The sequence below is a fragment of the Rhea pennata genome, chromosome 9, assembly GCF_028389875.1.
Source record: "Rhea pennata isolate bPtePen1 chromosome 9, bPtePen1.pri, whole genome shotgun sequence".
Classification (NCBI taxonomy): domain Eukaryota; kingdom Metazoa; phylum Chordata; class Aves; order Rheiformes; family Rheidae; genus Rhea; species Rhea pennata.
Window position 1 is genome coordinate 18,729,663 of NC_084671.1, and position 12,441 is coordinate 18,742,103.

The 12,441-nt window shown below is 40.6% G+C and overlaps 1 protein-coding gene across 1 annotated transcript in view; it reads left to right on the forward strand.

The window, feature by feature from the left end:
• SPHKAP (SPHK1 interactor, AKAP domain containing) overlaps nt 1–12,441 on the forward strand; it is a 56,277-nt gene that overhangs the window by 40,620 nt on the left and 3,216 nt on the right. Inside the window, exons 6-7 of the mRNA XM_062582980.1 lie at nt 249–3,968; nt 8,245–8,533. Of these exons, the coding sequence (XP_062438964.1) occupies nt 249–3,968; nt 8,245–8,533 (4,009 nt within the window). The remainder of the gene's footprint in view (nt 1–248; nt 3,969–8,244; nt 8,534–12,441) is intronic.

Here is a 12,441-nt window from a genome sequence, read left to right on the forward strand (position 1 = left end):
ATTTTGCTAGTGTTCATACTGCAAAACAACCATGGCAGTGCTCACATAAATTGCCCTTGATGTTAATGCATGCATATATTTAATTGTAATTTAGAAAATACATAATCATTCATATTTTAAATTGTTGTTCAAAGACAAGGATACATGGCTGTGCAGTAGTTTACAGAGATACGCAGTTATGCAGCCATTTTCTTTTCAAAGTTACAAGATGCTTTGCAAAAACTAATGTCTTGTTTTTCTTTTAATAGGTCATGAGAAATTAAACAGTTCTGAACTTTCTTCAGATCTCAAAAAAAGTAAAGGAAAGGGTTTTGAAAATCCCTACTACAGAAAAGTCAAGTTGCCATTTATTCTTGATGGGAACTACATTAATAAAGATAACATAGCTACCAGAGTCTCTGAAGCTGTGAATGTTGTGGCTGAGGAGACAGAACTTGAAGATAAGTCAGCCCAGGAAATACTCTGGCAGAAGGAATTAGCTGGAAAAGCTACATCATCTCTCAGTAGTAATGATTTGGCTAGCAAGACTGGAAATTCCTGCTCAGTGCATGTGTTAGAAGATGTGTCTTTAACTGAAACAGCTAAAGAGGAGCTGGAGCCTCTGTATGGCCCAGCCACAAAACAAGACAGTAAGACAGATGTGAAAAATTGTGCAGGTGTTAGGAAAGCTGATCCTCCCTTGCAAAATGAGCAAGTGACAACAGGTCAGTATGCCACAAATTTAGCCGAATCTGTTCTGCAAGATGCATTTATTAGACTGTCACAGTCTCAACCCACTTTTACTGATGAGGCTGCTGTTAGCATCTCCGTAGGAAGCTCTTGTAAGATAGAAGACACAACTGCTTCTCGATCATGGAATGAACTTCCAAAGATTGTCATAGTGCAAAGTCCAGATAGCTGTGAGAGTGTATCGGAATGGCCAGGATCTGCATTCCCAAATCTTTGCCACTGGACTGAATCAGAAAGTTCTGCAGAAGTTTCAGATTACTTTGAGGAAGAACATTCAAACGGACACAACCAGAGTGCATTGGAAGTGGCTCTGGCGTGTGCAGCTACTGTTATTGGAACTATTTCAAGTCCCCAAGCTGCAGAGAAATTCAGAAGAGATCAAGAAGCCACAGACTCTAAAAGCAGAGCAGTTGATAATGAAGTGCTACAGACAGTGTCTTCACAGCTACTTGATGACTGTGCTGGCACAGAATATTCATTTCCATCTGCTCTGTGTGGCATGACTCAAGTAGCAAGCGCTGTAGCAGTCTGCGGTCTGGGGGAAACAAAAGAAGATAAGTACCCTGCAACTTCAAGTGGGCTCCTGTCTGCTGCTCAGACTTCTGCAGCTATTACTCTTCATTGTAGCATAGCTGTAGGAAGCAGCATGGATAAGTTGAATGATAGCATTGCAGAGACCCTTCTCAAAGAGGCATCAATAATTTTGACAAAGCCTAATACATATAAAAATGTAGGGCACTTTATGGAGTCCATAAATGGAAGAATCATTGAAACAGCAGCACAGCCACGAATTCCACACACTGATGAAGTAATGAGGGATGAACTTGCACAAAACTTATCCAACATTATTCTACGACATTCTGTTGAAGAGGTTAGGAAGAAGAGACAGCTACACCCGCATTCAGAAAACAGCTCAAGTACACAAGACATCTTCATGGAGACTGCAAATGAGTTGCTTTTTAACGTGATATATTTCACTTGCAAGAAGATGAATGATATAAGACATGCTGATGAGTGTTCTCCTCTCTCTTCTGAGGGCATAAAAGCAGAGAAAGTAACAATAGCAGAAGGATGGCCAACACAAGCGACGCCACAAGAAACACCTTGCAGGCCTCTTGATCACTCTGCTAGTAAGCCACTGCATACCTCTTACAGTGCTAGTGCTAGCAGTGATCTTGGAAATGTCACAAGCACTAGGAGAAGTGATATGAGAGATGTAAATAGCAGGGAAAATGTCCCACTGCATTCAGGACCAACAAGCAGAGCTACTGGGCATAATGCACTTGCAAAAACATCTCCCAAGAAGAGATATTTGAAAAGAACCACACGAGACTGTTACAAGTCACCAAATCAGAGTAACAATCAAAAGAAGAAAGACTACAGATCATTTTCAGACCGAGGGAATGTCTTTACAGACACTGAATGCAAGCATGGTGTCCAAGAACGACTGTCTTCCGATGCCACTGTAAATGCAGAAAACCAGGCCAAGCATACGTGTGATGCTGTGCTAAATAATGATGTCCAAGTTAGCTTGTCTTTATTAGGAAACCACGTCTTACTCCCTTCTCAGCCTGTACTACAGGTAAAACATTCAAGGGACAGATATTGTATAACAGATTTTGCAGAAGAATTGGCAGAAACTGTGGTCTCTATGGCAACAGAAATAGCTGCCATTTGTCTTGAAAATTCAAATGGAAAGCAACCCTGGTTCTGTGCATGGAAAAGAGGCAATGAATATCTGGTCACCCAGAGTTTATCATGCCGAACCATGAAAAGGAAAAAGGAAACCCAGCCTAACGGTTCAGTTGTTCGGAAACACAGGGCACCTAGACTTAGTGAGATCAAAAGGAAAACAGATGAGCATCCCGAGCTAAAAGAAAGACTGATGAATCGAGTAGTGGATGAATCTATAAACCTTGAGGATGCACCAGATTCTGTCAGTATCTTCGCAAATGAAGTGGCTGCCAAGATTATGAACCTCACTGAACTTTCTGTGGTTGATAGCCTCTGGCAAGGTCCAAACCATCCCAGGAACAGGCTGCACTGTGAAAGATGGAGTCGAGGCAAGGCATCGAGCTGCGAGAGCATACCAGAGGAAGATGCGGATTCCAAAGGCTCTCTTCGTACCCTAGGCCTGATGAACGCTTTGGGTCAGCCTGTAAGCCAGACGAGTTCTGTCTCTAAGCAGTCTAGCTGTGAAAGCATTACAGATGAATTTTCAAGATTTATGGTGAATCAGATGGAAAATGAAGGAAGAGGCTTTGATTTATTACTGGATTACTATGCAGGAAAGAATGCAAACAACATTTTAACTTCTGCTTTGCAACAGGTAGCCAAGAAAAACGGTCATCTTAATGTAAAACCAAGTTGCCCATCTAAACAGTCCAGCACTGAAAGCATAACAGAAGAATTCTATAGGTATATGCTAAGAGAAATAGAAAAGGAAAACAAAGATAATGCATCTTCCCCTCGGAATTCAAAGGACTGGTGTGGCAGTTTGCTGTCACCCTCTCTGCGAACACCCTTCTGTTTTAGACAATCCTCCATGCCTGACAGCAGGTCATCAGGCTCTAGACTAACAGTAAATACCCCAGTTAAAGCAAACTCATTAGACGGATTTGCCCGTCATCACCAGGATTCCTTAAGTGTACAGCCAGTCAGTACCGTGGCTTCTTCAGGTCTTTGCAAGTCTGACTCATGCCTGTACCAAAGGTGCAAGACTGACCAGATAACAGACATGCTGATTCACGAGACATGGGCAAACTCTATTGAATCACTAATGCGCAAAAACAAAATTATAGCAGATGAGGCAGAGGTTGCAGAGGCAGATCAGCTTCACAGTGATTCTCCACCACATGTGGAACAATATGCAAACAGACTGGCTGCAAATATTGTTGAAAGTGGTAAAAATTTCATTGTTGTCCAGCAAGATTCCTTTGATTACACAAGCCAAGGACACGTGCTGGAAAGCAAGCATCGCCACAGTGCCACTCAGATTCAGTCAAAACCCAAAGGGGAGGGAGTAAGTTTGGATGAGAAAAAAGGGCTTATTGGGGACCCCGGATCCCTCCCTGCAAGTCAGCACAGGGAAGTGCCGTTAATTCAGATAGAAACTGATCAACGAGATGAACCAGAAGAGTCCTTAACTTCATGTGGGCCTTCTGAAAAGGAGCAGATAAGCAAAGAAAAGCCTCCAGAAGCATATGCTGGGAAGCACATGGTTTCAAGTTCCCTACCAAATAGGTAAGTGACAGAAAAAAGAAAAAAACAAAAAACAAAAAAAACACCAGCACATTGCTTTAGTGTGTGTTTGTTTTAACTTCCTAGTAAAAACGACTTTGATGAAGGAAGAAGACAGGGAGATAAACATTTTTTGAGAAATAATCAGGGTAATTTCTCACTACAGGTTCTGAATGGCATAAAATCACTGAGTCATATATTGCAGTACTGATTTCTGGAGCAGATTTGCACTGAACATGCCAATGTTATTGTTATGAGGTCCCAGTCTAATACCACACAGATGAGTAAATTTTACCGTACAGATGTTTGTCCTCCACAATCAAGACAGGAGAGTCTGAAAAAGTATGAACTTTCTAGCCTCATTTGTGTTGCTCTCCAGACTCTCATAGATGGCACCATCTATGTCCAGTGCTTTTCAAATTACTAATAGGTGTCTCAAAGTCCAACTGAAGAAGCTGTGCTTTAAAAAAAAATCTCACTAACTCACTCGTAGCAACAGTGGTGGTGGTTCTACCAAGCATCAGCTATAGGCATGGGTGGATGCAACTGGCTAATATCTCAATTTAAAAAAAAATCAGTTTTATTGTAAAACAAAAAATAGCCTGCTATTCCTTCTCCTTTCCTGCCATTTTACCTTTAGTTTTCTACTCTACTTATTCATGTGTTTATGTACCTGGAAAGCAGGCAAGGCTTCTTACAACTTGAAATTCCACTTTGTGTTTACAGTCTGGAACAAGAAGTAAATTTTTTTTCTACTAAATAATTTTTATTAAAAACATTCTTCACCTCCTTTGATTCAAGACTGCTTTGGCAGAATGCAGAGGGAGAAAAGAATAAAATTTCATTTTATGGCATTTATACCGTAACCTACCATGCTGCCCTTGTAGCTGCTTCTTTTGTTGAAAAAGAAGCAGCTTATTTTGGTTAAGGAAAAATGAAAACCCTGCTGCATTACAGTGGATTGCAGATGTAGAGGATTGCTATGGATGTTAAGAGCAGTAATCTCCTTCAAGGCATTGCCTATTTTTAACTGTACTTTTTAATCATATCTGTTACTTTAATGGTATCTAAAAAGCCAATCACTTGGAGCATCGCAGCACCCCACTATCTCAGAGTGCTAGCAAGATTGCAGGTGCTAGTGTTAGGAACTATTTTGTAGCTCCTCTTATTCTATACAGTGCTGTGTTTTGGCTTTTGACAATGCTCTGCTTGAAGAGAGAAAGCATGTACTTCCCTGTGTGTGGTAGCAATTAGGTGGATAATTAGCATAGTGCCTCTATTATTTCATGCTGACTATCCCCCACTAGCCTTCCTCTTCCTTCACATGCAACCTGCTTTTAGTAAGACACATTTAGAAATCTGCCTGTTTGAAATCTTGACTGTTTGAAAATAAAGTTACCTTCCGCACAGCTTATGAACCCTTTAAATATCAGCTTTTCCTCTGCTTTTGGTGCAGAGTTCCTGAAATGGCTTTTGGAATTTTAAAGTAATAGTATTGGTAGATGAGAATTAGTACCCAGAGGCTACACCTGCATTAGCGTTTTGGTATACGATGCAGTGCAGTTCTGAAACAGCTTGTCCCCATTTCCATGCCTCGGTCCTGTTTGCAGAGTGCAATTAGATCCCTTTGGGAGAAATCTAAACCAGAAGCTGGCTCCACGCACGCACCAAGTGGGCTTTCACCCTCCACGGGAAGACACACTTTCCACTGGTTTTTCATGTCAATTTGAACCACATGTAGTATGGACATTTGGCCCAAGCCTAAGCTGAAGTAACCCCCCAAAATAGGTATAATATAGATATAAAAGCATCAGCACCAGTTGCTTTGATCTACTGACTCGCTTCTACCACATGAAATTATTTATTAGCGTAGGTAGAAGCAGACAGGACTCCAGGCAAAACACCAGGCAGATACATATACTCATTAGCAAAAAATGAAAGCTATACAGGTATGGGAAAAGGTCTTCAATGAGGAAAAAGAGTTGTTTCATACACGCAGGCACGCATCAGACCCAGTCCAGTCACAGATTCACAGAAGATGTTCCAACAGCCTGTTCAAAGTAGGGAACTCACAGTCTGATGTATTTCTACTGTGTAATTGCATAATGAATCAAACAAACCCCAAAATGCAAAGAAAACTCCCCAAAATGTCATATATGTTTTGAACTAAATATGAGGTGCTACCTGCCCTGTATTAAAAAGCATCTTGATAACCAGGTACCCTGGTACCTGGTTTCATAGCGGGTTTACGTTAGTTAGGATGATGAGCTTTGTGCCGGAGCGGTCAGGGAATGGAGGTCTGGTTATTTGGCAGGTGTTCAGTGCCTGCTAGATCAGAAGCCCTCAGGCAAATAAGTACCTTTTGTCTCTGTTACATCCAGCATTACTGCAGCAACTTCTCAGAAGGTATCCTGACAGTTAGAGTATGGCAAAAGGAGATATCCACAGTGATATAGTTTAAGGGTTCTCTTAATCAAGTTAATTTATTTGGGAGCAATGGCGTGATCTCTTGTTCTAACTGAGGACAGAGTTCCTCAGCCATAGCTATAGGTGAAAATCTAGAGATGTTACAGCCTTCAGATAGACACTGGTTGCCAGTACACATTTTTTGATGACAAAGTTGCAAATGCAGACCATCCAGTAAATATAACACAACTATAGTTTTGCTTTAGATCTTGGTTGCTGCAGTGGTGTAATTGCCTTTTTCTTACCATCTGAGAAGGGGCTTTTTTATATTATATTCTTTTCTGCCTGCATTTCTGAATTTCCCTGTTAAGTCTTACAAAGTCCAGTCTGGCTCTGAAAAGTTATGGTAATAAATATTAATATAAATAGTTTTTGTAATAAATAAAACAAAATATAAAATGATCTATCTGAGAGAGAGAGAGAGATGTCAAGTATGCAGAATTATAAAGTTTTTGTTTTTGTTTTTGTTTTTTTAACCCAACCATATGGCCACCATAGGCAGTCTGAGTTGCAAATTCAGCTTGGGTTCCTACTGCCTAAAGCATACCTTTATGCTTTTTTGTCCATCCCAAACCTAGGCAACACACGTTTGCTTTTCAAGAAAGCTACCAAGAAGCACAGAAGGTAAAAATTCATTGATGATTTGCGACTCTCAATACTTCCTGATTTTACTTCAACTTGCTTTTGGATCTGCAGTGCTAACAGAGAAGTGCAGGAAGCTAAGGGTATATGAATGCGGGTGCCTGCAAAAGTCCTGTTAGGAAAGAAAGTATAAAATGTCCCTGGCCTGCAGCAGAGCACACCAGCGCAGGGGCTGGGGGAGGCTCTGTTTGCAGCACTTCAGCAGAACTTACCTTCACTGGCTGTTATATTGTTTGCTTTCAAACTCTGCAGCCATGTACAAATAAAAGAGTGAGGACGATTTTAGTGTGTTAAATAGTCAGTGAGATGCTTTCTGGTCTTGCATGATGAAACAATATTTTGGGGGGGTTTTTTGTTTTTTTATTTACTTTCTAACTTCTTATAAACAGGTTCAGTGTTGCCATAAATGCCTAATGTTGTAGATTTTTTTCCTGTATTTTTTAAAATCACTACATTTTGTTTAAAATGTATTAAGTTTTCTGAGTGTTTCTGCTGTATTTAAATGAAGCAAAATGCATTTTAAGCAATTCAGGGAAACATACACAAACAGAAATAAAAGAGGAAGTAGCATTACCAGTGAAGGCTCTGTTGTATACCGCAAATCGGAAAAAAAATCAGAAAGTATTGACAAAAAAAGAGCGTGCAGAACTCTGAAAATACAAAATGCTGCATCACTGAAGTGCTGAGGATTATTGTTGACATTAGAAGAATCAGGCAAGGAGTAATGCATGTTTTAGCCTTTATCCTTTATTAATGTTTACATTAATAACGTACCTAATGATAGAGAGTGGTGAAATAGAAATAAAAGGTCCTCAGAAGCCAGGGGGAAGCCTTGGCAAGGAAGTTACCCAGCAGAAGGATGGGAATCGAGTGCCAGCGAGTGCTGTTAGTCGGCGCTAGCAGACGCCAGCCATTTCGACCACCAAGCGACTAAACTTCTTTAAGGAATAGGCCTATGCAGTGAGCAATTCTTTTTGCACAGGTAAAAGCTGCTTGAACAAGTTAAGCCTTTTCTATGCATATTTCAGTAGAAGGCTAATTTTGTTTTGCGTTTATTTATAGCAGCCGTAAGAAGGCTGTTTTTAAAGGGAATCCCAGACCATATGTTCAAGTGGACTTTGTGCATGAATTATAAGCTTATCCAATCTCTTACAAATGTATAATTTTGCAACTTAATTGACTTTAATGAGCAGCAATTCCTGAAGACTGGTGATACTAGTTATTTGCCTGTATTTTTATTTACATTATCAATGTGCCTTCCTTCTCACCCTACCAACAACAGTACTCAGAGCAGACCAGATGCTGAAAACGTAGTAGAGACAAAAACAGCTGAAGAATTTCCAACCCATCACAGCAGCAGTGAAGAAAGCACTGGCAGCTGGTCCCAGCTAGCTAATGAAGAGGACAACCCTGATGACACAAGTAGCTACCTGCAGCTCAGCGAGAGATCCCTGAGGTACCCATGTTCTGCCGGTGGTCAATATACACTACAGTCTAATCAGTCAAGCCACAGGTTTGATTACCATGCATTGGGAATGCGGGGCAGTGGCTCAAGGTATATTCAGAATGCAGCAAAAAAAGCTCAGTTACAGTGTTCACCTCTTCATTTTTAAAACTAGGGAGCTGTATTCAGGTTCTCAGCCAGGTCTATGCCTTGGTGAGCAGCTAAATTCAAAGAAAAAACTACTGCACATCACCCAAGCGCCTCACAGCCCTACAGCAAAAGGGCCATCAGACAAGTTAATTGCTGTGATCTTTAATTTGTATTATTTGTTACTATTTGCATAACACTTATTTTGGTGTTTCCTTGGCTGAGGCTGGCAAGACTGCTGTTCCCACAGGTACTGCTGCAATGAGAGCAGGGGCAGAGCCCTTTTCTGCTCGTATTAGCACAGGGGAGCAGGCTGGCACACGGGAGACAGAGTTCTCCCTGAGTTGGCATAAATTCCACTGCTAACATTGCAGTATTTTGCTTTTTGTCCCTACTCAAGTCAGGCTGGGTGTTTAAAGCTGTCATCTAGTCCTTAGAGCTTATATAAAGTGATGCTAGTTTGACCTTAGCCCTTTCACGACTTCACATGGAGCAAGACTTTTTCTTCATGTGCCCTTAAATTAAGTTTTTCTAGTGTAGCCATAGCTAATTAATTATGTCATTCTCTTGGGTATTCTGAAGACAAGGGGGGAAAAAAGTAGGATAATGAAGCAGAGAAAGGAAGGAGTCTGCATGGCAGAGCATCTCATTGGCTAGTTTAAAATATAGTCAAAGAAACTTGTCTCACCATGCGGGTGACTGGTCATCCCATTACATATGGTATCAACCTTTAACAAACTCAATCTGGGAGCACTCATGTATTGTGCCTTTTGGCTCTGCATTGAAACAGAAATTGATGCAGCAAATATGAGTGCATTAGGTACTGATGCTGACTTAGAAAAACCTGATGAAGAAAGAAACCATCTAGTCAATGCCTCTGATGTGAGGAAAAATATTATTAATCTTTTTCTAGTAAAAATTAAGTGGTTCAAGTTTAATTACCACACAGAATTTGTTGGTGCTAATCAGCTTGTAGCTCGTAAATTCACGACCTGTTTATCAGACTTTTATGAAATCCACACAAACATTCACTGTCTAGTTTATGGCGATGTCACAAGGTGAGCTAGTACTGTTCCTTCCAGATATTCTCAGATGCAACACTTCTTCTTGTGAAGTAGCCAAAAAGAATACTTCCGAATATTACTGGTCCCTGTGAGCACTGGGTCACCATTAAAAAAAAAATTAATTGAAATCTCAGTCTTTCAGAGTAGCAGAAATGTAAGGGACCATCGCTGTACCTTTCCGTCAGATTTCTGACACTACTTGGGGGTATGATGTCATATGCTGAAACTGCTCCTGGTTACGGGCAGGGAGTAACCCAATAGGTAAGTATGCAGTGGGCAGTCAACTACCTTGCTATAATTCACCACGTTCAGAGGTATCTGAATCTCTGCAGGTTTTTCCAGGACATCTCTATGCTTGACAGTCTTTCTTTCCAAGGAGTCATGCTGATTTTTTCTCCGTTGAAGGCCAAATGTTCACTGAATAAACTATTCACAACAAGATAGTCCACCGTTGTTTTCAGTTCACAACATCACTTGATACATGATTCATCTAGAACTATTTTAAGAAAAGCTTCATTATTTTGCACATATTAGTATCCTTCATCCTGGGAACCATTTGTTGAGCACAATTGATTCTGTGGAACTCTGCATACTGGGGACATCCCCCCACTTTGCTTTGTACGTAAATAAGTAAATATGTACGGAGACATGTTGGGTGCAGCTTGGCACTAATATTTAAACTTTTGCTTTGTCAGCAATGGCAACAGCAGTACAACTAGCAGTCTTGGCATTATGGACCTGGAAATTTATCAGGAGAACATGCCATCTTCTCCTATGATTAAGTAAGTAGTCACTGAAGTGAGATTTGATGTTTTTAACTGCAATTCATTTATGCCATCTAAAATGTGCCAAGCCCTGCTTTGCACCTGCTGCTTAACCTACCATCACTTTCAAAAAACTAAATTCACATGCATGTGTCCTTGTGCAGAGCGACGGCACTGCAGAGTGAAAGAGTATGGGAAAGCCCACCCAGGTGGGCCTCTCAAGAGAATAAGGATCCACCAACTGCCTTGCCTAAAAGACAGTTTGCTGAGCTATCCATTTCCCACTCTGTGGGCACTTTTTGTAAATAACTTCAGATATCACCAAAACATTACTGTAATAGCAAGTAAGATCAAGCAAAGAAAGATCGCTTAGTTTAAGCTAAAAGGAAAAAAAAAGCGGCAACATTCTTTTTCAAGATCGGCTAATAGTTTGGCCCAAGGTTGGCCTTATCTGTTGTTTCTGAGCTATTGAGCAATAGCTCAATAGCAGTAAAGCTATCAAGAGATGTGCGAGTACCTGCCTAAAGATTCTGGTACCCTGAAACTTGGTATAACCTGCCAGCTACTGAATGGTAAACCGACTGATGCAATCAGGGCATGGCCACTGCAGACATGTGTGTACTATACCTTATGCAGAGAGAATGAGAACCTTGTGAAGTCGGTGACTACAGGAAATCTTCACACCTTGTTACTTGATTCTACTATAGCAACATACCACCCTGCTTTCTAAAAGCTCTTTTTTGTAAGCAATGTAGGCATCCATATTTCTGTAGAGTTACATGCATTCTCTTTCAGCTGTTGATTAGGACTTTAAGCTTGTTAAAACATTCCTGTCTTCCCAGTAGGCAGTACTAGCTCCTACACACATTCCTAAAGATGACTCCTCTTCCTTGTATTTCCAAAGACAAAGGAGTTAAATTTTTGAACCCTAGTGCACTACCAGTGGATATTCTCTGGTGACAGCCAATAGGCTGGAGATCCTGGTAGGACAGATGTTGTGGAAGGCAAGAACACCACTCAGTGCAGCTTGTACTGATGTGAAGGATGTTGTTAAGCACCTAAGATTCTAAGTCACGACATACCATACCTTGCAAGCTGCCGTTTAATTCTTTCCTCTTACATCTGGCAGCAACCACTATAGAAGTATATATAATCTTGATCCTTTGAAACCTTGGGGGAGATTCTGAAATCCTGTAAAAGAGGGTGATAAGAGCAGTGTCTTCCCATGCTAGAAACGTAATGTCACACTTACGCTGTTCCTCTTGACTGAGGACAGAATGGGACAGTCTGAAAATGTGTATTGTAAGTGCTATCCCCTCCAGGAGTGATGAAACAAATGAAATAGCTATGTCATCACCACCAAATTCGCAGTCTTCTGCTACGTGTACATGGATACAGTCTTCAGAAAGGGAACATAAAGCAGTGACTGCATGTCTGGAGTTTGTTTCCTGTAGTTCAACAAGAAAAATGGTAGTACATAGGAGATGAAGATCTTCTGAAATTTTTACAAGGTGTAAACAGAATTTATTTACCCAAACAGCTAATATATTTAAAACCAGCAGTAGTTGAAGTCCTTGCTAGTTATGACACACAAAATTAGAAAGCAAGCAAGACGGAAAAAAGATGAAGCCAGAGACTACAACATTGCAAAATGCACACCTTGGAAGTTTATTGCTTCCCCCTTGCCTCTTGCTTTTGCATTATCTAAACTGTGAAGATACACAGATCCTCATGAAGTGTAATACACACTGCATATAGCACAAGCAGTTCATCTTATTGTGGGAGTAACATTGTGCAATTCCCAAGGCTTTTCCTGATTTACAGATGAAATTATTGTAGTATATTCAGCATTTCATCCTGTTTCATCTTCTGTACATTTTTTTCTTGCAGTTTTCTAGGTGAAAATTCTTACATTGGGGGAGAAGTTTATCCACCATGAAGCAAT